The sequence below is a fragment of the Lissotriton helveticus genome, chromosome 6 (assembly GCF_964261635.1).
Source record: "Lissotriton helveticus chromosome 6, aLisHel1.1, whole genome shotgun sequence".
In the NCBI taxonomy this organism is placed as follows: domain Eukaryota; kingdom Metazoa; phylum Chordata; class Amphibia; order Caudata; family Salamandridae; genus Lissotriton; species Lissotriton helveticus.
This window is the reverse complement of record NC_136067.1, coordinates 1,806,583,317-1,806,610,564: the sequence shown is the minus strand read 5'-3', so window position 1 is coordinate 1,806,610,564 and position 27,248 is coordinate 1,806,583,317. Positions and strand designations below refer to the sequence as shown.

General features: G+C 44.1%; 1 protein-coding gene across 5 annotated transcripts in view; it reads left to right on the top strand.

The window, feature by feature from the left end:
* MTA3 (metastasis associated 1 family member 3) overlaps positions 1-27,248 on the top strand; it is a 771,323-nt gene that overhangs the window by 20,427 nt on the left and 723,648 nt on the right. For 3 of the 5 annotated variants that reach the window (XM_078649696.1, XM_078649692.1, XM_078649693.1), the window contains exon 1: positions 22,656-22,780. The exons of the other annotated variants lie outside the window; for them this stretch is intronic. In XM_078649696.1, the coding sequence (XP_078505822.1) occupies positions 22,687-22,780 (94 nt within the window). In that variant the 5' untranslated portion in view covers positions 22,656-22,686. Of the gene's footprint in view, positions 1-22,655; positions 22,781-27,248 lie in introns of those variants that run through there. 5 annotated transcript variants of the gene reach the window in all.

Below are 27,248 nucleotides of genomic sequence, written 5' to 3'. Positions count from 1 at the left end.
ACGAACCTGTACACAGGTGGCTGTGAAGGATCGGTACGCTTGAAAACCGGTAAGACTGGACTGTTACAAACATTTCCTGTTGTTTCTTCGATGACGTCTTTATCAATCAGGTCATAAACAATCGTCAATAACGCCCTTTCACATTCGCTGGATATTTTATATTGGGCAATACGTGGCAACCTAACGTTGGCTTTCAACGTTATGACATACGGTGCTATCTCCAAACGACCTACATCATTAGAACCATTAGCCTAGAGTACATCAGGAAGACACGACAATTCAGTTGCAATATTTTCTTTTGACACATACATTGGAGAAACGACTTTCTTACCTAAAGTAAGCTGTACTCCCAAGGGAGAACAGTACAAAGTCGCATACAACCTCTTTAGTAAATCCAAACCTAACAAATTTTCACCGCAACCTGTTGTAAGAATGAGGGGTGCTTCTAATTCGCATGGGCCAACAGAAAGGGACATGGGACTAGAGATCGGGTTTCTAACAGGGGCGCCAGAGAAACCTACTGAGACATTCATTTCGCCAGACAAAGGTGCGCCAGGAAGTTTTGAGTGCATAATAGAACTTTTCGTAGCACCAGTATCCAGCAGAAATGGCTCTGACACTCCTGAGGCAATCACCTCGACATAGGGTCCATTCTGATCTACTGGAACTGAAACAACTCCCTCTCTTTGTCCATGGCTGTCTTAGCAATCATTACCCTCATTTTCGTGTTCGGTGTAATAGTCGTCAGCATAGTACTGAGCTGACCTAGACGATGCATTATTCTGTTGGTCAAAGCTGTTCATCGAATTCTGAGGCGGAAAAGAAGTTGTATTCTGGGTGAAACTTCCACGGCCCCTACCTCTAGGGGCATGTTGAACACCTCTTCCCCTTACACCTGAAGCACCGCTCAAACGTCGCGCAAGAGCCGGACAATTACCTTTAAAGTGACCCTCTTCCTTGCAATACGCACATTGATTCGGGCCATAAGCAATACGCTGATGGGAAAACTCGTTTCCTTGCGCGTTTCTCGAATACTGCTGTTGTGGTTGATAATTGGGCTGACTAACCGTGCGAGGCGGATAGGCTTGCTGGAGAAGAACTTTAGTTTTTAAATCTTTTGTCTTTTTGTCTACTTTATCTAGCTCGTCTTTGCGCCTATTTTCATAGTACTGGGCTGTAGCTAAAATTTGCGCTGACGTAGAGACAGCCCAAGCACTCTCTGAATCTTTCAGTTTATTACACAGTTCAGGGATTAAATTATGTACGAATTTGTCTACAAACAATCTTTGACCACCCTCGGTAGCCATATCCTGACCACTATGATCGGTGAAAGTCTCCTCAAATCTTGTGAAAAAGTCAGATACATTCTCATCTTTCTTCTGCTTGCACGCAGATAGCTTGTCCCAGTTTACGCGTACTTCAGGCATTATTGTTTTCATGTACGCGATAATCCTACCGGGAAGTTCAGCTATTAACGGCTCAGGTTTAAAACCACCTATTTGTCTAGCATCCATAGCGGTAATGTTCGCCCATGAGTCACCTAGTTCTTGGTCATGGTTCGTATGACGGATTTTGCTCCATAAAGGATGTGGAACAACGTTCCCAAACAACATGTCTATATCCGCTAAATTCATTATACATGAGCTTGCAGTTTGCGATAACTCCTTATAATACCCAGTCGGGTTTTTACGAGGATCAGGCAGTGTTTGTTTGAGTGCTAAGACTTCGGAACGTTTCCAGGGGACATGTACCCATACACGCTGGAAATGAGGCAGAATTGGCGGTACTACATTCGCATCGCCTTCCCTCCAAACCGGAGGAACCTCTCTCATGGGGTACTGTCTCGCTCTTTTCCTACCTGATACGTCGTCTTGGTACAATGATCTAGAGACGTTTCCCTTACTCCTATAAGAGAACAGCAACTCTATCGCTTTCTCAACATCTGCGCCTATAATCATACCTTCATGGAACTTAAAGCGTGTACGCCATAGTTCGTCCATTGTGTATTTGGGATCGTTCGTCTCCAAATCTTCGCCCAGATATACACACATCTCTTCGAATACGTATCTCTGAGTGGGTGCATTCCATTGACGGAAAACTTCCATAACAGACTGAACATCATATCTAGCAGTATCCGTAATCCATTGGCGTGCTAGTTCATTCAGCACTTTTCTTTCCTCGTAATCAGGCAGTTGACTACGTAACTGTCTATCTTCTGTTTTAGGGGTCGTTTTAGGCGACCCGAAGAAAGGTGAAAGCAGACCAGTGACGGTACCTGTCACTCTTTGTCTAATAGAAGGAGAAGCTTGCGGAGGGGCAAATGCATCAGAAAAGACAGGCTGAGGCGAAGAAGAAATCGAGGCCATAGCAGAGGAAGTTGAAACAGTGGCAGACGTAGTATCATAGGGAACAGTTGGAGCTGTAGGCAAAGTGGTAGAAGTAGATGGAGTATGTAGCAAAGATGGCGGCCCTTGAGAAGGCTGCGCCGGAGAAGTAGAAACCAGCTGAAGAGGAGCTGGCGTTCGTGCAAGAGCTGGGTTACGTGCGCCGGGGCGCGGTATAGTAAAATGCTTTGGAGGTGCGGTAGCGTCTAACGTATACGGTGGAGGTGAGATTAATAAGTGGGACATTAATGGATCTTTCTCGGATCTCTCCTCATGACCTTGTCCCTTATTTGGTAACATCGGGTAGCATTTATCTACTGCTAGTTTCTTGCTCCTAAGTATTTGTTCGCTTTCTTGCTCTTCCTCGTTATCCCTGTATGCAACGGCAGCTTGCACCATTGACATACCTCTTTTATTCCTTTTTGCTAATTTTATTTCTTTCTGTTTGGCTTCTTTGCGCCATAAGCGGAAAGAGTCAAACATCGCCGGCCGGGCTTTTCTCTTGAATAATTTGACCTCTAGGTTATCTAATATTTCTGAGTCGAAACTACCATATTGGGGCCATTTTAAAACACCATCCTTGCGGGTGTATTTTATCCACACTTCATTATATGTGATGGGACCTACGCCGTGCTTTACATAGAGCTCATATGTTGGAGTTCCAATCGCAGGAACCGGACAAGAATCCTCTAATCGGGAGTCCTTACTATAACCAAGACAAAACAAGTTTCCAAGTCTGCTAAAACCAGGCATCTTTGCTCACTAGTCTAGCTTCAAACTTCAAAGGATTATCTGTTACGATATTTCTTGTGAATACACAAGTCCTTCGGCTTTGGGGCTTGCAAGTACCAAATCAAAGCGTATCTCAAGGATACCAAAAACTAAGGACAAACTAAGGACTGGGAGACGCTCCACTTATACTTAACTGAAGTATTTGAAGATCGGTGACGTCGCTAGAAGACTCGTCTATCGTTTCGCTCTACCAAGGATCACTGGGTCCAAAACAAGGCGATAGTCAGGGCAGCAGTCCTTCGTAGCCGTCGGGACGCGGGGAACCTCGCAGCAAAGACCTTCGGAACCATGTCGACATACAGGGGTCGCTGAAGTGGCTGGCCGTCCTCTGGAATTTTCACACGAAGCTCCTCACGAACATCTGGCTTGGACCGTCGCCGCTTGATACCGCCCAACGTTGGGCGCCAACTGAGGTGCCGGGTTTTTAAGAACCCGGTGGTGCCAGGGGATAACACCCGAAGACCTCTGAGTTCCTCCTTGTTCCGGACCACAGAAACACTGAGTCTTCTTGTCGCAGTCAGAGATCAAGTTTATTGGCAGCTACCAAGTAACAGGTGTCCTAGAAGCACTACAAACACGGGTCATGTGTTCTCAGGAGACTGTTCGTTTTTACAGAACCAGCCTTCTCCTTATATACAAAAATAATAGCTGCAAGCAAGAATTCTTGAGTTTATGATATGGCTATACACATATTTCTACAATAATACAAAAGAGCGAAGTCATGTAGGCAAGCCCGTATTTTAGACGTCCAATTCGTGATAGATTACCCAGCCAGGCCCGGAACTCCCATCAGATATCGATGTAACCCCAATAAAGGAAGGCACCTCCTAGTCCTAAAACTGGCCATAGAACAGGAAAAGGCAGGCGTGTATGTGTGTAGAAAACATGATCTGGATGTAGTGGATGGTTTGCGGCATGTTATGCATTGATGCTATCGTATCTGGCCACTGGGCGAGGAGCTGCCCAAACAAGTTCGGCTGGAGGCAATGGAGTCAGTTGGGACAGGTCAGGGGGAAGTCAGGGAAGGTGGACGTGTCCTTTTAGATCAAGCTCGACCTTTAATTGACTTATCATGAGGGCAAGACACAAAATGGATACCGTTTACACAATGGAGTCTGAGGGGTCGGGACGGAAACTACGATTCGGGGGTGTTAGCATACCTCGATCATGACGCAAATGCATAGGAATGATGTCCTAATCATTATCGGTTCGTCAACACCAAATTCGTCATGATATGTTGATGTTTCGGGACACGGGTATTGGACCTCGATACCGGGACAACAGTAGGGTCCAGAATTTCAGAACCACACATCCCTGCACTTCAATTTTTTTAAATTGTCCTTTACCATTTGGTAAGTCCCTTTTACCAATAGTTTTTTTTTAAAGATTTACTTCTGACCATTAGAACACACCTGACTTTATTTAAAATAATTTTTATAGGCTGTCCATATCAGCCTCTACAGTCTACAGCCAATCTGCACTTACCTTTGGGTCGAAGCGTCAACGCTATCCTTGTTCATGTCCTAGCAGTTTCCTTGACCCTGTCCTTAAAATCACTTTGGGCCATGTGAGTTCATGCAGTGAAATCTGATATAGAACCAAACCATTAAATTAGATTTATCTACTTATGTCACCTGCATGTGTCATGTATATAGTTCACTATTGACTTCACTTTTTCACCTTATTGCACTTAATCTCACGAGGCACTTTTTCTATTTTTGCCGATATGAAAGTGTGCTTGCGACAGCCATATATAAACCCTGAGCAAGATAAGAGTAAACTTTGTTTTCTCATACTTCCTTTTTTGTTCTTTGTTGTGTTCATATCATACGTGTTATCTAAAATTCATTTGTTAAATGCTATTTGAATTGATTTTTTGCATTGTTTTAATTACTTGGAACATTGCAATTGTATTACCCTACAGAACCAACTGTTTATTTTATTAAGTACTCATCTTAGCAGGTGCTTTCCAGATCCACCCCCTCTACACAAATGGTATTCTTCCTATACACGTTGTACCTTTTTGTGATCTGTGTTCAAGGTCTTTCAAACTTTCCTTGTGTGATGTTTTTTCAATGCAGGTTCATCGGTTCTTCTCTAAGGAACTCTATATCATCTTCTGTTATTTCATGCTTCCTCCATAATATTAACTGTCTAGCTGAGGTCGTTTAGATCTTTTACGACATCCTATTGTTCCTATTGTTCGTCTTGTAGGTCTTCACACAAGGGCACAAAGTTTTCTTTATGCCCTTGGAAGACGTCTTCCATGAATCGTTTGGTAATCAGCTGTTCCTTCCTTATGTTTTGAGTTGTTAACTGCGTTTCGGGTCATGGATTGTCCTGTTTTTCATTTTGGTGACAATCTCTTTTTTGCCGGTGTCTGCCTGTGTAAGGTGTCTTTGACAGATTGGTTGTGCTTGTTCCTATAGCAGTCAATGTTGTTTCATCAATCTTGTAGTGCATGTTATTTTTTCTTTTTAAGTTTGTAAGGACCAGTTCTTCCTAATAGTGTGTCTCTTGTGTAGGCACGGTTTTTCATGCTCCGTCTATGTGCCCTCATTAGTGATCCATCACTATGGTTGCCTACCTACATGGCCTGGAAAGAGTGATGTGCATGTACTTTTTTTAAATCACAGTTTTGTTGGCATCTTCATGTGTTGACTTTTTTTATCTGATTTGATCCTGTCGGACTTTAAGACGGTACTCAGATCATAGTTCAGTGTGTATCAAATATGTTTATTAAGACCATGATCCAGTTAACACAATACAAATAACATTAATTTATATACTGTTACACCCCACTACTCTGAATAGATCTATTCAATTTTAAAATTATTAACCAGCAATAAATGCATGCAGACAGCACAGATAACATCTTAAAACTGCCTTGCAAATAAAAACTTACTTGCTTCCAATCGAGAATTTAAACCATTCTTGGTTAAAAAGCTACAGCTTTCCCAAATAAACAAGCTAATAAAACGTGTGTTTATCCCCCAATTTCATTTAAACTCTTAAACATCTCTGGTCGAGCAAAAAAGGAATTTAAAACTACATTTTTAAATATTATTTCTGGGTTTGGCAAGGCAGAAATATAAAGAAAAACAACATTATTATTTCACAAATCGAACAGGGATATTTTAGACTTCTTCAGCAATAAATATCTAAAGTCCTGTTATGTGTAAGCCATTTCTGTCCTTAATTACATATTTTTTAATTTAGATTACCTTGTTGGGGATGTTAAAATGTGAGAGTTTAGAGAGAGTTGCTATGTTATCTTCAATTGTTCTGTCAGTTTTGCAGCCCATTCTAACTCTGCTCAACACTTTTTAAGTAGGAGGCAATTTTATCTTCCACCCCCTAAGTTAATAATGTGTAATAAAACCATAGGGTTTGCCTCATGGAGGTTAACTCGCAGGATGCCAGATTTGTTCCTAGCCTTTTTACCTGTGCTATTTAAGATTTGGGGAAATTTTAAGGACGATTTCAGGTGTTGGTCCTCAATTCCATCCCAGCCCGTGACCTACCCAAATAAAGTAAATAAATCTGTTTATCTCTGGGAGATGTTCATGCAAAGGATAAGGAGGAGAGGGGTAAAAAAAAGCTATATTAAAAAGAACGATCTCTAAGTGCTCACCTAAATGTGGTAAATTGAATTGCCCCTTATTGTTTTGTCTATATACGTTCAAAACATTTTTTCATGTTTCAAAAAATACCAGAATTTCAGTTAAATCTGTATGAATTATTAGCCTTTTCATTTCACAATACTTATGGAAAGCTTCCAATTTTCTTTATAATACTATTTACGGTGTGTTTGTAATCGCCAATTAATCAGCGTTGAAGACCAGGCACATGACACCTCCCATCTTTGGTGAAAAATCAAGCTGTACTCAACAAGAATGAAGGCAAATCCATTAAATAAAGAGCGAACACCATGGGTGCCAACACACAGCCTTATAGCTAATTTCTGATGGTAATGTTTTCTGATAAAGTACACTTATAGTCCAAGTTCCTCTCTTGTTCAATTCTATCTGTGAAATTCGTTTAATGTTCCTAATAAGGCACTTGGAATTCACAGCTCTTTTAATTTATCTCATGTATCTCCTGTTTGACCAAGTAAAATGCTGCCCGGAAGTTGACATAACGAAAAAGTAGTTGCCCTTCACCTCTATTGACTTATAGGCTATAGACCCCAGGCTAAAGCAGTAATCCATTGTTGAGTGGCCTTCCTTAAAGCCACCTTGTCAATTTGGAATTAAAAACGTTTCCTTGATTCATTTCTTTATAGTGTTGCAGGTACACTTTGATTAAACCTTGCTCCTATTCCATAAGAGTTAAGTCTATAATTCTTTGAGTCGAAAGTGCCGTCTTTATTAAATACTGGCTTTATTATAGCCTCTTTCTGTATTTCTGGAACCATCCCAGTTGGTGTTCTAGATTTGGTTGCCATAAATAACATCGAAGTCCAGCAATTTACATTGGTTTTAATTCCTGCTGAAAGGTTCACTAGTCTGTCTGCTCTTGAAAGTGCCATGATGACTTCTTTTAATAATTTCTCAGAAAAACTCCTCCCTGCGTTCATTGTGCGTGGCTTTGTTCATGGAAGTATGTGGCTGTGCTCATGCGTTAGTTCCTGGCTTATTCATCTGTTACCTGGCTACTGGCTGTTCACGGCAACCTGGACTTGCCTGGTACAATTTTCTGCATCATCTCTTGCAGTGCCTTGATTGCCTTGTCTTCTGCCTGCTGTTGATTGTTTGCAATTTACTGTCATCAGCCTTATCTTCCCTCGGCACCTAAGCCCTAGACCACTGAGCAGTGCAAGGCGTTGGAGGGACTGGGCATGGGAGAGTGGGGGTTCATCACAGTTGAAGTAAAGGTCTCGGCCGGTCAGGGGCCCCAGCGGCTTCTGGAGGCCAGTGCTCATTGATCCATGCGACTGAGGGCAGAGTATGGCAGTGACTACTTTTCTGGTGGCAGAAACGTCGAGGTGGAGGTGGAGGTGGAGGTGGAGGAGGTGGTTGTATTGGTTTGGTTGCAGAGGACATAGTTCAGTGCATGCTAGGAATGAGGCGACAACCAGTGTAGTTTTTGGCTCGCCTAGCAGTTGAGAGAGAGTGGATCAGAGGAATTCCTGTGGCAGCATTTGACAATATTTGAAACATCTGGTCACCCGGTCTACCTTTCTGGGTAACCCCTTGGGGCCTCATGAGCCCAGGAAGTCATCTATGAACCATGATTTCTAACAGTTGCATCTAATAAGTAATAACAAATCAATTAAGATATTTAGTTATTTATGTACTGAAATAAAACTCTGCTGGTCAAATTATTTAATGACCATACGCATTATAGGCTCACTTATTCTGGTGCCCTGGAGGTCTCTGTGCAGATTTAACAGGTTGGTGGCATCCCATCGGAAGGCTGCAACAGTAGCCCTGAACGCTGAATTAGTAATAACAATACAGTCCGCACACACTGCATTAAATGCACTGGACAGGCAGGCCCCTGGAGACTGTCAGGGGCTAGTTACTATTGCTTCACCAGTAGCATAATCAACACTGACTTTCAGTCCGAGCTCGGATAGCCCTATACCTTGGCATATCATGGACTTATTTCCAAAGGATCCGATTAAGAAAGCATACGCAGCACTTAGAATGGGCATATGCCCCCTTGAAGTATGAGGTAGGGATGCTTCTGTTGATGGAAATAAAAATATAGGAACTACTATAGTTCCACTATTATCTCACGATACCCCCTGGGGGCTTGTGCAGACAATGGAAGCTATAACCTCGAGTTGTCAGATGGATGAGAAGTAGGCTACACAAGCAGAAGTCTCACTGCATGAGCCAATATACCAACGGTGTTCTTGGTCAAGTGAAGCCAACTCCAGTAGCAAGCACCCCTTATACATGAGTTTACGCTACCAGACATCCCTGTTGTGTTTAATGAAGTAGCTCCATCAGGGATACCTATTCGTGAAGCCTCAGCAAATAATTGTATGGATAACCAATATGGCAGTGCACTTTCTGGATCCATTGATTACATCATTTTAAATGTGCTGACGAGAAATAGAGTAACCCAAGAGGAAATTTTATCAGATACCTTGAATACGCTGCTCCAGTTCCCAAGTTCCATTTACAACAGACATAGACCATAATGCAACTATATTAATGCAAATGTTATGCTCACTGACAAGTCCAGTGACCACAAACGAGAATCTAACGCTGACTGGTAGCCCCAATGCAAGGTCTAGAATGCCACCTGATATTTTTCCTATAATAACCAGAGGTTCAATTGCAGCACAATCTAAATCTGCTCTTCTTGTTTATTCTGCATGTAACACTTGCTAAGGAATTAATAGCAAACATAGGCCAACAGCATGATGAGGCTTTAATTAAAATGTATAGTGCCATTGATGACCACCCTTTGAGGCTTAAAGAAAGCAAAACAAGTTGGACACTTCTGCCAAAAGAAGAAAACCTGCCAAGAAAAGAAATGCAAGAAGAAAGGTTGGTCACGAACATGAGGGGTTGAAAATCCTTTACCGAGGACAAAAGTCCTATTATGATTATCTCATATGATAGAGGTAGAACAGTTGAATGCACAGGGGAATTAACCCCTAGAGAAGCTGAATTAAAGCGTACAATAAAGAAAAAAGATAAATGGTCCAGCATGGGAGCAATCTGACACTGTGTGCTCACTAATGAAATTGTTCAAAGAGTGCAGAATTGACAACAGCAAGGATAATAAATTCTCCTGATATCTTACGGTGTAAGAGCAACTGGAAAATCAATGGTTGTACCCTATTTTTTCCAAACAAGCCCCCCTTTCTCCAGCAGACACTAGTTGCAATTCGTAAATTGAAACCTTGCACTGATGACACGGAATAAAAGGAAGAGAAGAGCTAAAGCACCATTAGAAAGAAGGATCCCCAAAAGACTCAAAGATGATCAGGAGGCCACCTAAAGGCGGTGACCACGGACGTTCTATGCAGCAATAACGAGCAATAACACAAAGGCTGGAGCACCGTTTCCTGAAACTGAGCTGAGAGGCTGTCATTTCGAGGTTGAAAATCTGCACGTCTACCAGCCCTAAAAAGCACAAGAATAATTTTATTGCCAGCCATAAACTGCATGTAACAACCCAGATCCCACTTCTTGAGAGCAGCCCCGAAATAGAGTCCCAATGAGTAACAAAGAGACTATAAATCCGGTCTTGGGACATTGCTGGCCTAACAGACAATATAGATGACCCGTATTGGCTAGTATTTGTCATTACATTGGATATATGCTGCTCTCAGGAGATGTGGGCTTTATTAGAGGTTGCTCCTGATGGTTATGCAGAATTCCATACCTTGCCAGGGGATAATAGAGGCAACCTAATAGAGGGTAGTAAACACATATTTTGAGCCCTATGCCAGTACCCCCTCCCAGAACGTCAGTTTGCCGTTAGCTTAATGTTCAACAAAGCGAGAAAGCATAGATGCCATGAATGCATATCTACCATCGGGGCATAAGGACCAGGAGAACGGGCCCCTGTCTTCACTGGAGGTCCTCATTGCCAAGGTTAAAGACGATAAGGCGCACCAGATGAGTGATGCGATGATAGTGTGTTTTGACTTTAATACTACATCATCTCCTCCCCCTCACCCCTCCAATTAGTTCTTTGAAAATTCCAGAAAAAAAGAAAGGGGGAAGAAGCTTCACAACATTATTATTGAACATGGGTTTGCAATTTCTTAATGTCAGTACCCTGTTGAACAGCCCTGCAAACTGCAGGTTTAGGCAAGAATGTAAGAAAAGCCTGACAGACTGTGTGTTAATTACCGTAGTCTAGAGTGGTTGACCTAAAGAGAAGTACAAGTATACAGTGTCGGCGATGTGGTCCTACGGCAACTACGATAAAGATCTTCTGAATTTTGAGTTTAACAGCATATACTAATTAAGTAATTACTGACTCCGAGCTGAGCAGGGAAACAGTAATCCTTGAGTTCTTCGATTTAGTGATGGGCAAAATCTCATCATTTTGGACAACATAGAAACCTATAAAGTAAGGCGACAAAGGAGAGAATCTGTTTGACTGGTATGACTCTGAATGCTAATTATGCAGGACATTTGTTTCATTGGCACATGAGAAATGGAGATGCTCATCCAACTCTGAAGCTTTTTTTTCTTTGCTTGGGAAAGGAACATAAGAAACTGCTCTTGATGAAAAAAGCAGCAGGCCAAGCCAGGGCTTGGCAAATACTACTGGATACCGCAATTCAGAACATGCTAAGTTGTTTTGGACTATGGTTTCGCTCAGATGTAAGGGTTGGAAACAAAAGACTGAACACCATATTGGAGAAAATGTGTGGGTGTCTCATTTCAAGCAGTTGTTCAACCAATATCTTGGCACAAGCAGACATATGCCTGCAAGCATAGATGTAGGTGGCATCGAAAGGATGCACATTCTTTGTCCTGAGGTGAAATGAGCCATAAAGAAGCAGAAATCGAACTAAGCTCCCAGTCCTGACCAGGTCTCTGTAGATTTAATACTGGTAACCTCATCCTACTAGGCAGGTATTTGGACTAAAGTCTGTAATGCTGCACTGAAGGTTCAATATCTTCCGCAATTGTGGTCCTCTGCCATCCTAGTTCCCTACCACTATGTAAAGAAATGTAGCCGTAACTACCCCTCTAATTATAGACCTATCTCCCTTTTGGATGGTGTAGGGAAAATATTCGGACAGGTAGTTTTAAATCGCCTGCAGGGAGGGGCAGATTGCCACCACATATTAACTAATTGCCAGGGAGGCTTCAGAAAAGGGAAAGGAACTACTGAACACGTTTTCAGCTTCTACCTAATAAGTGTGAAGTATGATTGATTTAAGAAATGGCATTATCTCTTACCTTCTTTGATCTAAGGTCTGCCTTTGACCTGGTATGCAGATCGAAGCTTTGGGGTATTATTTAGCATAAAGCCACCATTGTTCTCATCCATCAGAAGTTTTCACTCCTGTAACACTGCAAGAGTCTGCTCATGCCTTTACAGCAAGGTTGAGTTCTGGCCCCATTTTTTATTTACATAAATGATGTAATTTTTCATCGACTTCTCTCACGTAATGCCAATGGAAGACACAGCACCGCAAAAGAAGCAAGGTGGACTGGAAACCAGATGGGAGGCATGAGGACAGCTGAACTGTGGAGTTTGAGATCATATTTATTTAGTTAGCTTTTTAAGGATCCTGATGCTGTGTTTGTTGCTATTTGCATAGCACTAGTGAGGCCTGTTCTTTACTTCATCTCTTTCCCTGAGGGTCCAGCAGCTCCTGCCTGGGCATTTTACCCTCCTGCACTCCTCTCCACTCCGTGTCTGTATCATGGTCCTGCTCTATAAACCTGTCTCCAGTGATGTGGTCTCTAGCCACCGTGCAGTGAGCGTCATGCCTCGCTACATGGTTTTGGCATAACATCGTTTCTGCATCGCTCTGGGGTCCTTGGTCCCCTGTGTTATGGAATAGTTTCATCCCCGTGGCAGTGCACACGCTGGCCATGCTCTCAGCGCAACTCACTCTGGGCCTCCCTTGTGCCTTGTCTGTGCCCCGGCTAACTGCCAGTGGTGCAATCCCTGTTCTCGGCGCGGCACTCAGAACATCAGTAGTGACCAGGGCAAAAGTCCTAAAAAATATAAGTGGGCGGACTCCAAGTTAGGTAGTATCACAGGAAATGACATCATGGCGGGTGGTATCTCAGGAAGTGACATCACGGCGCGTGACGTGTTCCTTTAACCGAGATTGACAAACTAACTCTGCTGCCAGCCTACCCCACCAGGCATCATTTTCCATTTGCAGCACGTTTCCATGTAGATGTGATTGCTTTAGCTGCCTGGTGGTTAACACATTTGATGGAAAGGTCTGTTTTTGTCTAGTCCTTGTTTTGACTTAAAGTAGAACACAGGGTTAATGCGCCTCCTGCAAAGCATATCATGTAACATGCAGATGGCAGATTTAATTTTATGTAGATAGGTAAGTAGGTTACTGCTTTGAACACAGAGATCCTTTTGTTACATGCAGTTGCATTGTAATCCTTATAGTATAGCAGCGTGAGCTCTGAAGGATGATACGTGACTCCTACACCCAGTAACTCCCTCACTGTCTTATGTAGCACATCCTGTACAATGATTGATTTACAAACATGTGTGATCTATTGACCATATAATATGTCTGTTTGCTGTTAATTGATCTGGAACCCAACACTGGGATGAATAGGGCTGTAAAACAAATAAATCACACCGGTATTTAAATTGCTTTTTTGCACTGGGACAGAGTAACCCGTCTAATATTCTTACAGTGCATGAATATCTATTATATATGGGGGTCCAAACGAAGTCAAAATCGTGCCTCTCCTATGCGCCTTTGAAGTGTTAACAAGCTGCTGCTTTTGCTTCCCTTCCTCTGCATTTACATCTAGGTGTGAGGCTACAGGCAGCCTCAGCCTGGATACTCTGGCAAAGAAGGCCAATTGGGCCTTTAAGGTCGGCCTTTGTTATGGCCCAGCTGGAGTCTCAAAAAAGTAAACCCCCACTCCCCATCTGCACAATAGGAGATAATGAGCAGGCGTTGCTCAATAAATCCTGGTGTCTCAAACTTACATCGGGACGAGTTCAGAATATTTTAGATTGGGGCTCAACTTCTTGGCAGGGTGGACTGCATCCACCATGTGAAAAGAGTGGGTGGACACCGTGTACCCTCGACTCAAGCCCTGGTAGTGACACCAAGGCACTTGATTTCCTTGCGCCCGGGTGCTTCTCCTCCCGCTGCAGCATGTGAGCTGATCTTGATCTTAGCCCTACTGTCTTCGTAACTCATCATCTGCTCCTCAATCGATTGCTGATGCCGATTTCTGAGTCTGTCTGGTATGGGAGCACGTCAATCGGGATACTGAAGTTGACAGTTACTCGTATTCTCAGTATTTTCGAGGCAGACACATCTGTGGTTGCTCTGGATTTTGTGGTGGGCCTGGAAAAGAGTGTTTCCCACCCTATATCCCCTCCATCTTGTTGGACATTGTAGGAAGGTGGAATCTGATTGAATGGTTACGCCCACTTTTTTCCTGATGTATTTCTGATTTTTGACTAGTCTGACTGGGATCCTGCTAATCGGGACCCCAGTTTAACTGCTTTCTCACTAAAATTGATTGCATGTAATTAAGTACACTCCAGATTGGATCCTGGCGTACCCTTATCAGTCCCTAGTATATGATATACTATGTACCCACGCATAGGTAACCCAGAGGCCACCCAGGGGCTGCAGCATGTATTATGCCACACCTGAGAGACAATTCAAAATGACACCACCGGTCTGCTACAGCAGCCTGTGTAAGGTGGTGCATGCACCCCTTACTTAGATATAGGTTCACTATATTTACTCTATATCACTGCACATTTAAACAAACCTATTAGTCACCCCTGTGGCAGGCCTTATCAATCCTTAAGGCAGGGTGCTGGGTTTTATGTGAGAGGGTGCACCTGCATCAGCAGAGCCCCTCTGCAGCCTTCGGAACCTATTTTCCAGGGTTGTTTTTGATGCAGCCAACCATATATACTTAAGTGCATTATAACCTCGCGGTAAATGCTAACTTTAAAACGGCAGCATAGAAACATGTCGCGTTTGGTGTCAAACACCTTGGAATCATACCTCCCCACCAGTAACTGGCACAGGAGGTATGATTCCACCCTCCTAGAGGGACAAATGTGACATACCGGGCTACCCGGTACCAGCTTTCTCGACCTGGGCATCACAAAATGAATGCTGCCAGCCACAGACATGAGTCTCCTGCTGCTGAGCAAAGCTTGTGCAGGGGAAGGCTTGACAATAGGTTTCCTGTTACAGGGAGATGTGACCACCTCCCAAACAGGATTTAGTGTATTGGGGCCGGGTGGATGCAATCTGAAAGTGCTTTGATGTCTGCACTTAGGGCACATTTGGTGTCCCTGTGCATAGTCCAGCTCAAACCGGTTGCAGGATCCAAATATTTCTGCTCTGGCGCGAAACTGGACAAAGGACATGGGTGTGGCCACCCCTCTGTCCTGACCCTCCCATACGTGGGTCCCCAGAGTTTATCCCACCCCTTCCTTGGGTATAAAGTAGGAACCCCTGACCACAGGACTTTAGATTTTACCTGGACTAAACTCTGCTACAGAAGCCAAGTACTTCGACGATCTGCACGACACTGGACGACTGAAGAATCTCCCTTGGAGTAAAGGAGTTACTCCCCTGTAAGGCAGGCACCTAAACGCATCTGACCGGTTTGCATCTCCGAAGCTCCTGAGGACTCAGCAGATTTCTGCAACACAGGAGGAGGGTTTCCGAGGTCTCTGAGGTTGATCTGCGCTCTCAGCAATTCAGAGGCCCCTATACCTCGTGGGGACCGTGCAACCCGAAACCCTGTGCACCGTGTACTTTTGCAGCAGCATATGCTTTTTGGCGATCCCTGAGGCTGTGCTTTGGGCTACTTGTAGTCCTGACCCCGAGCAGTGTTCCCACCGAAGATTTCTGGCCTACACTCAACGAGTGTTCCATGGGCTGGTATTACGTGATTCATTCAAGGTCCCTTTGCGATCCCTGGTCCGTTGGCCTGTGAGTCCCTGTGAAGGTAACTTTAACTTTCTGTGGGCTTTCCTGGTTGCTCCAGACGTGACCTGACTCTCCATTGCTTGGAGAGTCCCCAGGACCTTGCTGGCCCTCACTGAAACTGATTTCCTCTGACCGCGTGGGTTGCTGTTGCCAAGGCTTGTTGGTGTTCCATCTGAACACTGACCGCCCAGTACTCGACATCCTTCGTGGGACAGCACACCTCCAGACTTTGGTTGTCGATGTCTCCTCTTCCCCGTGGTTGCAGAGTCGAGCATCGCGTCAACTCACCTGAAGCATGCGACATCGGTGGGCATTCATCTACCGAGCCCCTGGTCACCCTGAAGTGACCCAGACTCTGTCCCCTCTGCTTTCAGGTTCTTCTCACCTCGAATTCAGGCTTGGATTCCACCGGACACTTTTCCTCTTCATGGCAGCAGAACTTTTCAGCATCACACCATTGAAAACGACGAAGATTCCCGACAACACTTGACACCTATGCTCCCAGCTTCCCTGGGTGAGGTAACACGAGTACTCTGGTGCTCACAAGGGTGCTGGCCTTAGTACCTTCTATGTTTGAAAGGTTTCGCTGAAAGTCCTCTCCGAAGCGTCCTTAATCTTTAAAATTCTAACCGCGACTTTCCGTAGAGCTCTACGGAGATTGCGCCTGTGTTCTCACACTGCACCCGTCCTCCGTGGGTCCCCTGTGTCACTACTTTGGGTGGTTCCTTGGGGTCCCAGTGATTCTACGTGCTCTAGGCACTGCCTAGTCAAGTTGTGGTTGTTATATCACTTTCTTAGTATATGGTTTGGTCTCCCCTGGAGCCCACTGTGTATTGTGCTATTTACTGTCGTTCTAGTGATTTAATATTGTGTGCTTTGTTCTCTAATCTCATAAAGATGTTGGTAGAGAGTGTTTAGTAATACATACATATATTTTATATATTCCTTGTGTGGCTCTCCTTTCATTTGGTCATTCAGGAGTTTCAGATCTGGTAAAACAAGCTGCTTTACATTCCTACGAGTATACTGCTTGGGGGTATTTTTAGAGTTCAGATATCAGGGGCGCACTGCCTCAAATCTTACGTTAATGTGTGTAGTTCGAAATTGGTAGCTGTGTAGTGCGTTAAGAGCAGACGGAAAAACACCCTTAACCGTCTAACAAGTCAGAGACTCTACGATAATTATACAGCTGTGCTCTCGCAACTACAATAGAGTGTTACACAATTGATTACAATAGACAAGTATCAATAATGAAATAGAAGCAGATTCTTTGGTGTGTTTCTTGTCCCAGCAGGGTGAAGATTTATTGTATCCAGACTTGAGGAATATCACAATATGCCGACACGTGTTTCGTCGTGTGCCGTTGAGTCAACACGACTCTTCAGGGCTTCAGACTCAACTCCTGGATGTGGGTTGAGAATAGTCTGGAAATTATGGTAATGTTTCACGTGGGTGAATTAGAGAGAGACACTAGGATTGTTTACATTCAAAACTGTTGGTAGGTAGTAGTGGAGTATCCAGTGGAGTTAGAAGCAAGATCGCGTTTTATCTGCTCTGTTTCACCTTTTTTGGGTGTGTCAGAGACTTCAGGGTTAAAGCGCTGAATAGCGGTGTGTTTCAGGTATTGACCGGGAGGGGATCCATCAAGTAGAAAACCTCAGAAAACGGGTACGTTTTCTCGATAGGCGGTATGCCGTAGTTTAGTATCCCTCCTCCGTTGGTTCCCGGTGGCCGTCTGTCCGTTCACGATCTCAGCAATTCAAAAAATAATTTTAAGCCAGAGTGGGATGAGTTTTAACAATGTAACTCGGTTCCCTAGCTAAATTCTCTTTCTTTGTGACTGGGCGGTGGCTCGGTTATTGCAATAAGGTTGAGAGAGTCTTTTTCACTGTCTGTTCCGATTATATGCCTGCATTCAGACTTAGTCGCTTTACATGCATTTTCCGTCAGAAACAGCGTTTTTCTCGATGGCAAAACTTGTATGTATTTGTTCCTGCTTTTGAAATTTTTTACAGAGCGGGGCTTCTTAGACACACCCTGGTGCCCAGTGAGGTGAGGTACTGTCCTCATGGCGCATTGGTAAGTTTACCATTGCTATTGACTAGAATATTTATGATGGTATAGTTGTAGAGATTCATCATCATTATTTTTGTGATTTTCCCTTCTTTTATAGATGTAAGTTACATCATGTCCATATGGAGGCATTGGAAAATATCATTCATTTTGTGAATTCAACAAAAAATGTATGTATTGACGTACTGAATTGGTGACAGTGATTGCGCTTCTTTAAGAAGCTCCAAGGTCCTAAAGAAAGCTAGGGAGTCTACACCCCATAGAGCTGAAACATGTCGACCATAAGAGCAGTGGTATTCATCAACTGCTCTTGATTTATTGCACTGTTTTTAGACAGGATAACATCTTTCGAGGCAACCTAATTTTGATTTAGTGTTCTTGGTGTCTCTGAATATCCTTTTTTTAAATCACCCCTTCTCTTTTTCCTATACTGCACCATTTTCTTCAGGGAATCTTTCCCGGTTATGTCACCTTCTTGAAAAAACTCTATATAGAGGGTACAACTATTTTCTTTGTCTACCCTCCTCTTGGATGGAGGTATGGCGAAGTATAGTTTTCTGGTAGCCCAGATGATGACACTGGACACGCAAAGTGTAATGATGGGTCACCAATGACCCATTACAGAGTTTTTCCCTGTGATTGTTCTTTGTCTTTTTTCTTTTTCATTCTTCTCTGAGGCTATCCCTTGTTTTTGCATCTCTCACAACTCGTTATACCCTCTTTTGGTTGATCTCCAGTACCATCATTTTGCATATCTGGAATCGGGTTTGCCCATATATTGATGGACATTCCTCTGTGAATAGACTTTAGGACTTTTCTGTATTTTGATTAATTGGATTGGGGGGTTTGAGCCCACGAGTCTATAAATAAGTTTTCCCTCCAGGCCCCCCATTTCTAGTGTCTTATATATACAGGTGTACAGGTTTTGTACATCAGTACTGATTAAGGTGACCTGTTTCTTAGTCTGAAGAAGATCTCTTGATGTTTGCAAGCAGAAATGTTTACTGAATGGCTGAGAAAAATGTCAACAAGTGAAGTGTTTTGTGTATTTTTACAGTAGTTATGCAAAAACCCTATTCCCAGCTAAGAGGTATTTTGTTACCACATTTTCAAAAGCCATTCTAGCATAAAATGTGATTTTGATGTAATGTCATCTAACAAATGTTATGTTTTTTAGGCTACTAATGTTTGTCCGTAATGACCGCTTCCTTTCCTGTTGTCTGCTTTTTTTCATTACTGGGATTGTCTCATGGTTAGGTGTGTGAGTTGCTGTAATCTTTGCTTGATTAAACTGTTGTATATACCTTTTTTTCTTTTGATCTTCAAGTTTATGGAATGCATTTGTCTAGCAAGTAGATGGTGGCCATTTTATTTCCTGTCTCTCTCACTCCCTCTCTCTCAATGTGATGGGAACTGGATTTTTTTTAATGTAATGTATGTTTACTTGTAAAGCGCACTGTTACCTCGTTACGTGGTGTCCTGGCGCTGTATACCGCTGGGGAACCCGTCCTGGCTTTCCCTGTGAGAGGGCACCCCAAGGTGAAGCCAGGCATCCCCGGCGTTGCTGGGGCCGTTGTGGAGATTAAGCAAGCTATTGCCCAGAGTTGCAGAGTGGGACCCATGGTTAGCGTAGGCACCTAAGCGAGAATTATCGAGTCCGCGGACATTGACCCAAGACCCTGCCGCGTCGGGAATTGAACCCTGGTCCCAGTCCGACCTCTGCTTCAGGGTCTGCCGCTTCTAACCAGTGAGCCACACCTCTCCACTTTTACATTATTGTTCAGTGCTGACTAATGGAAAATATGAAGTTCTTCAGCTTACCCCAATGAAGGGGCTGTTCGGTCTTATAAGATTGCTATCGAAAATGTTATATTGTATGTTTTGAATAGTATAATTTAGATGTCAATACCTTAAGAAGTTATGGAGTTTTTCTTGAGCAGATCAATTGCACAGTACTGTTTGAGCTTTTGTAAGTTAAATGTGAAATTCTTAAAGAAATACATCTATTAATGGACTGATGAAGAAACCCTCATGTAATTCTGTCGTTCCTCTTTTGTGAAAACCCGAGAGGATAGATTTGGTTATTTTCGGTCCTTGCTGACTTCATTGAGCAGGGATGGCTGTTATCAGAACAGTTCATCCTTCCTACTCCTTTGTTCCTCCTGTTCTCTGGTTCTTTTTTTCTTTTTATTGCCTGAGATGACATGACGTGTTTATTTAATCAAAAAATATTTTCTCTCCTCAATGAATGCCGGTTTCATCTTCGTTTATTGTTGAACCTGTATTGCTTGAAGTAATTATCATCATCATTTTCCAGCATGGTTTTTGATGGCATTATACCATTCCATCTCTGAGTAAATATAAAGATCTGCCCTCCATGACAACCCATATGAAATGTTCTTGCTCTCAGTCTCCTATGTTCATCATGAATTTTTTATGTAAACAAGTCAGCCACTTGTTGATATTTAATGATTTTTAGGTCTCGCCTAGCTATTGCGTAACCAATCGCTATGCGAGCGATATAGAGGTGCTCCAGGAAAGCCTACCAAGAGGGCTTTGGAATGCGGATTATGGACCGTACATGTGTGCCGGGTGCGCGCTTGCCATTTGCTCCCCCGCCCCCATCAGACTTCAAAGGAATGCCTCCCGCTCCCCCGCACCTCCGCCACAGCAATGCCGAGCTCTTCCCATTCACGCGCTCTGCAGGTCTGCTCGTTCCCTCCCACCCTTCCTTTGATGTCCCCATCAGACTTCAAAGGAATGCGCTTCCGAACTTGCTGGCCTTGCTCTCCTGAACAAGCACCCATACCGCTACCCCCCCACGCAATGACGAGAGCTTGTTCTCCCTCTCTGCCTCCTACTTTTCCTCTTTTCTCTCATCCTCTTCTTTCTTTCCGTCTCCATATCCCCCTTTCTTTTCTTGTTTTGGCCTTGCACTCAATCCGCTCCATTTCTTCCATAGTCCTCTGCCTACTTTCTCTAACTTCTCCGTTCTCTCCTTTGCACTTTTATTTTCAGTCCGTCGATCACTCCTTTCATCTCCTCGCCTCTAGCCTCATTCTTTCCTCCTTGTTCATTAATTTTCGTTTTCCTCATCCCACTTTTCTGCTCTTCGACTGCACGCCACACACTGCTGCACGCCACACACGGCTGCAAGCTGCACGCCACACACTGCTGCACGCCACACACTGCTGCACGCCACACACTGCTGCATGCCACACACTGCTGCACGCCACACCCTGCCTCACGCCACACCCTGCCTCGCGCCACACCCTGCCTCGCGCCACACCCTGCCTCGCGCCACACCCTGCCTCGCGCCACACCCTGCCTCGCGCCACACCCTGCCTCGCGCCACACCCTGCCTCGCGCCACACCCTGCCTCGCGCCACACCCTGCCTCGCGCCACACCCTGCCTCGCGCCACACCCTGCCTCGCGCCACACCCTGCCTCGCGCCACACCCTGCCTCGCGCCACACCCTGCCTCGCGCCTCACCCTGCCTCGTGCCTCACCCTGCCTCGCGCCGCACCCTGCCTCGCGCCGCACACTGCCTCGCGCCGCACACTGCCTCGCGCCGCACACTGCCTCGTGCCGCACACTGCCTCGCGCCGCACACTGCCTCGCGCCGCACACTGCCTCGCGCCGCACACTGCCTTGCGCCGCACACTGCCTTGCGCCGCACACTGCCGCACGCTGCAGGCCACACACTGCTGCACACATCACTCTGGGGCACCGCCACATCACTCTGGGGCACCGCCACATCACTCTGGGGCACCGCCACATCACTCTGGGGCACCGCCACATCACTCTGGGGCACCGCCACATCACTCAGCACCACAAAAGCACAGTCCTTGCTTGCTACCAACAAGCATTGCCATAGCCAATAGAACTCGCATTAGGAAAGTGTAAGCTATTGGCTTTGTGAATAACAATGCTATTAATTTATATATTTTCAAAGCCAACACATATTAAAAAAAATTGTCATTTACAATACCAATAGCTCACACTTTCCTAATGCGAGACCTATTGCATTGCAAATGCATGTTTTTCTTACACGTTTTATACATGTTTGAGTAATATCTTCAGAGCCTTTGTGTGGGTTTTGCTTTCAAGCATCAAATATCTAAGTGTTCATCTTTGGGATTCAACCTCTTTTTATTTTGTTTTATTATCATTTCTTTATCAGGGTAAATATGCATTATACATGTAGAAAGTAACCACAAGAAATTAGGCATATTAGAAATGTTACAATTACATCCAGTGCATAATTGGGAGGGTCGTAAGACCAGAGCGATGACCAGTGACAGTGGTAAACGGTGTCTTTTTTGCTGCCTACGCTACTGCTGTTGTGGTCCTGGCACGGGCAGCTCTTGTAGTCTACCTTGCTGGATGAGTGCCATAACAGTAGAGACAGTTCTCAGGTAGGAGGGAGGCATGGGAATCGGTTAATGGGGTACTTTCACAAGGTGGGGCAGAGTCCTGGACTCTTGGTTCTTTTGTCCATCTCGTCTCTGTATGGTGTTGAGGAGCTTCCACCTGGGGTGTGCCCATCATTGATCCCCAGGGATGAATATGACTGTCTCACGCCAGTAAGATAAAGGTTGTGCAAAGGTTGGGATAGATGAATTGTTGCAGGCCCGACTCCGGCTTGCAAGCCGTCCAGACAGGGTCCAAAGCCTAGGCGTGTGAGTTAAAGGGGCTGGGCAATGAAGAGCAGATATTCATGAGTCCTGGAGGAATTCTCTTCTTGCATCCCTAAAGTTGTCTAAGTTCAGCTTGGCTATTATTTTTTCATAGGTAAGCTGCCTTAGACATTTCCTGAAGCCATGTGTCTGGAGTTGGACAAGTGGACGATCACCAGGGTTTCAAGATACAGATCTTGGTCATCACCAGTGCTATGGTCGGCCATCTGGATTGTTGGTAGGTGATGGCTGGGCATTGGGCAAAGAGGAGGACCTAAAGCAGTTGTCAGGCAGCTGAATAGCCGTTGGTAGTTCTAAAATTGGCATGGGGTCTTAAGCATCTGCAAATAGTTTATACTCTACGTCCTTGATCAGGCCTGTGAGTTGCCAAATGCTATGGGGCTCAAACCCTCTCTAGTTGGGCTCCTTGCCCCCTATTAACAGTGAAGTGTTGCACCACAGAGGAGCTTGTGCATATATAGTTGGGCTCAACTACAGCTGTTTATGGGCTGTATTCCAGGGGTCGCCAGGATGGGGTGTGAGTTATTCAGGTTATCAGGATCACCTGTATGGAGCATTTTCACGCTGTTATTGTGCCTCAAGATGGCCATCTCTAACTGCACCCATCTGGACATGTCCGGTGTACCATGTATGATATACCTGAGGGGCACAATTTATGATGCTAGCCAGTAACCTCATATTTTGGGCAATCTCATGCCTCCATTCTCCATTGTTGCATGTAGTTTGATTCAACCTGCTATTATTAAAGAATATAGATATGCAGCACGTCCTGCCTATATTCACAGACCAGCAGAAAGCATTTTAAGAACTTAAATCTTTATACTCTGTAAAGCCATACTCACCCAAGCCATTGTCCGTCATCCAAAGAGATACCATTACGATTGTATTTCCCCGGTTGTGCTGTTTATATAATGTATTGCAAAAGTCTCCCCTAAAACCTTCAAAACTCTTGGGCAAGTGAATTTTCTGAAGTGAATTGAGAGATAATGGCACCAGTCTTTCTCATAACTTTGTTCAATTGACATAGTTGGCTTTTCTAACCGTGTCAATTGTTCACCTAAATATCCAAAAGCTGATGATATCAGTCTTTTATATTGGATTTGCCTGTTTTAATCCATTTTGCCATTCTTGTCTATCTTGCAGCACACAGCGCCAATGACCTGTGTTTGCCCCTGAGGTGAGAGTAAAAGAAACATCTAGGTCTTAGAAAACAAGTCTTCAGTCACATCTAATAATGCTGATAAAAGCACCTGTAAATGTAGATAGTCCCACAGAGTATAAACTAAAGTCAGTGCTCCACGACAGCCCCTCCAGTAGTCTTCTGACCTTTTGTTTATCCCACTGTGAGAACTTCACCGATATATGGTACAAATGCAGCACTCATTTCAGCATAGATTCTCGTGCAGTCAAATTCCTAGGTAAGGAGGAGCCTTCTCCATAATTTTCTCCCACTCCCTCTTGGATCATTTTCTCCTAATTCACTCTCCCAATGCCGCTGCCCTGCGGATTTCATGTTCATCGACCCAAGATTACTTTTTTGTCTCCGTCTTTTGCCAGTATCCATTTTGTGAACTGGGTAATGAGCCTAAAAACAAGTGGTTCATGGAGGAGAACATTGCTAAGCCTTATATAGCAATTTCTTTTTTATTCTTGGAGATTATAGTCTGTTGCAAGTGTGTCACATGGTTTATGCCATCTGTGTCAGAGTTCTTCTTCTCTGGTGCAACATTCTGTGTTGCCAGTAGTTGATTGGCATCAAGGGAGATGGATGGGATGGTAGTCCCAATATCAAACCTGGTATAACCCGTACTGCTAATGCCTTTCTAATAACTGGCAAAGAATAGAGGCCCCAGCTTTTATTCGTCAGATTCAACCAAGGTACTTTCTATATTTGTGTTCCCACTATGATTTCATCAGTGAATCACTATTGCTTCGAAGATTCAAAGTTGCGCCATTTCAGCATATAATGAAATTGAGTAGCTTGGTAGTATTTTAGAAAGCATGTCGAGACAATACCAGTGTTCTCACCCTCTCCCCTTTCTAAGTTCCACAGTAGGTTCCATGGTTGTTAGATGTGGTGTTTTCTCCCACCCAAATAAAGTCATCAATTGTTCTTTAAAGTTCCCTGACCAATGGTGTGCGAATCAGCATTGTGATTATCTGTTCCCACTCAAATATGCCATCATAGGTAGCCTGAATGGTTTGGTGTGTAGTGGGGGTGACCTGGATGCACAGATATGCCAAAGAGTTGTTTGCCAATCGAAATGGTCATTGTGCCTTCAGTGCAGGTGTGCTTGCTCTGGGGATCAAAGCATTCATAGTTTGCGACCTGTGTAAGTTGACTTTGAAGCCCCCCACCTCTGTGTAATTCTGTGTTCAATTGAGTGTGAGTACACAACAAGCTAGGGCCACAACTGTCACTAGTAGATTGCAAGAATACATGGTTAGTTTACATTCCTCTCTTCGTATTAGTAAGCCCTAATTGTCTGCATTGCAACTAATGTATTCTTCCATGTATTTGATAAGGAACACAAACAGTAGAAAGCGGGCGGGGGGGCTTCTTGTACCAATCTTTATTGTGAATGAAAATGAGGGGCAACAATTGGTCATCACAAAACCCATTGGGTTGTTAAAGCATGTCCCGATCCAACCCTCTGGAACCTAGAACCACTACCACATTTCTGGAGTCTGTCAATCAAATATCTCCTCATCATGGAGTGTCAAATGTGGCTGTTTACATGTTCTATGGGCATTGTCTAGTAGGTGTCAGGTTCGGTAGTTTTTTTCTCTGCAGCACCTCCCTGTTATGAAGCCAGACTGATCTGAGTCACAGACCAGCTAGCATGGGCCTCAGTTGCTTTGTTAGTGTACTTGTGTAGATTTTAGCATCTATGTACAAAAGAAAGATTGATTTATACGACTCACACAGTGAGTGGTCTTTAACTGTTTTGCTGTTTTGGTATGATCATGTCTTCTTACATGAGTTGTATCAAAGAAGTTAAATAGTTTCACTGGGACAAATGCCAAAGTTGTCCAAAAGGACTTACATGAAGAGCAGTAAAACAGCATGTGTGCTGAGCTTTCCTGGTTTTTAGGTTAGTTATGGCACAGATAATCTCTATGGTGATTGGGCAGTCTAAATAGCCATGTTGGTCAAGGATTATCTTTGATAGTTGAACACTTTCCACTTGTTCAGGGAAGATGCTTTCTGCTTTACATAGGTCCTCCTAGAACTTGCCGCATACACAGCCTATATGCCTACCCTCTGTATGTAGTTGCACTGTCCATCTTTCAGTCTTCATATTCACATCTCGTAGCTTCGGCTCGATGCGTACATTCTAGTAACCTGTCTGTTTTAATATTACCTCTATAATATTTCTGTTTGCCCCTGAGTAGCATGTGTTAAACTTGTGCTGTTAATTTCCTGATTTCCCTCTAGTTTTTGACAGAGTATGTCCTCTTATGTACAGGCTCTAATATCTTCAGAAGTCATTCTAAAGTCTGTCAAGTGTCTGCTCTCTTTTTATTAAGACTGGTGTTTTTTGTTTTGATCAGTCATTGCTTAGCTGCTTTAGAGCATCACACAATGTTTTACTCCCTATCTCTTCTTTGTCATTCTCCCTGATGCAGTTCTTTAGAGCTGTTCCCAACTCCTCCTTCGTCTTACGTTTGAGGAAGCTTTTGATCAGTCTGTATTGCCTGCCCGATGTGAATGTTTACGTTTGAGGAAGCTTTTGATCAGTCTGTATTGCCTGCCCGATGTGAATGTATGTGTACATTTTAATTCTGATATTATGGGGATATGGCCCACTGGGCAACGTGGCTTATGCCAACCAGACAGAAAGGTAATGCATTTTAGCAATTTGTTTAGTCTGGCATCTGATTGTGTGAGTGAATAGAATAGTCAGTAGCAGTGAGGAGGGCTGTGCAGACATCCACCAAGCCGATCTACCATTAATTGTTTCACTCTGAGAGTGTGCTTAACTGATCAGTTATTATAGAAGGTGCCTCTCATTGTGTCCAAGATCAGATTGTGATCTCTTCCCTTTATCAGTCTTAACCTCCGTCCTCTGCATTTAAAATGTTGGCTGTCATGGACTTTAGGGTTTTCCCCTGATTCGTTTTTGGCATATAAACATTAGCAACTGTGTATTTGGTCAAGCCTCATGAAATGAAAAATGCTTTTGCATAGTGCATGGCTGCCCGGAGGCATCCCAGCGCTGCGGAGTTCGCTGGAGGGGCGGGGGGGGGGAGGGATTATGGGAATAGCCAGGTTTTCAGTTGTCTGCGAAAAGTCAGATGGTTGGCTTCCTTACAGATAGGGAGGGAGTTCCAAAGCTTAGGGGCATTATAGGAAAAAAAGGTGGCCGCCCGTTCTCACCCTCTTTATCCTGGGAACCTCAGCCATGTGAAGGTCGTCCGAGCAAAGACTTCGGGTAGCCTTGTATGGTTTAACCAGATTTTTGGTGATGGATAGGCCTTTGCCTTGCAGGCCCTTATGTTCTATGCAAAGGGCCTTAAAGTGTATTCTCTCCTGTACCGGGAGCCAGTGGAGAGAACGTAAGGCGGGCTTTGCCGAGCAGCGTTTTTTTGTGCCTGTAAGAAGTCTTGCTGCTGAATTTTGCACCATTTGTAGTTTGGAGATGACGGAGTTAGGGGCACCCAAGTAGAGCGCGTTACCATAA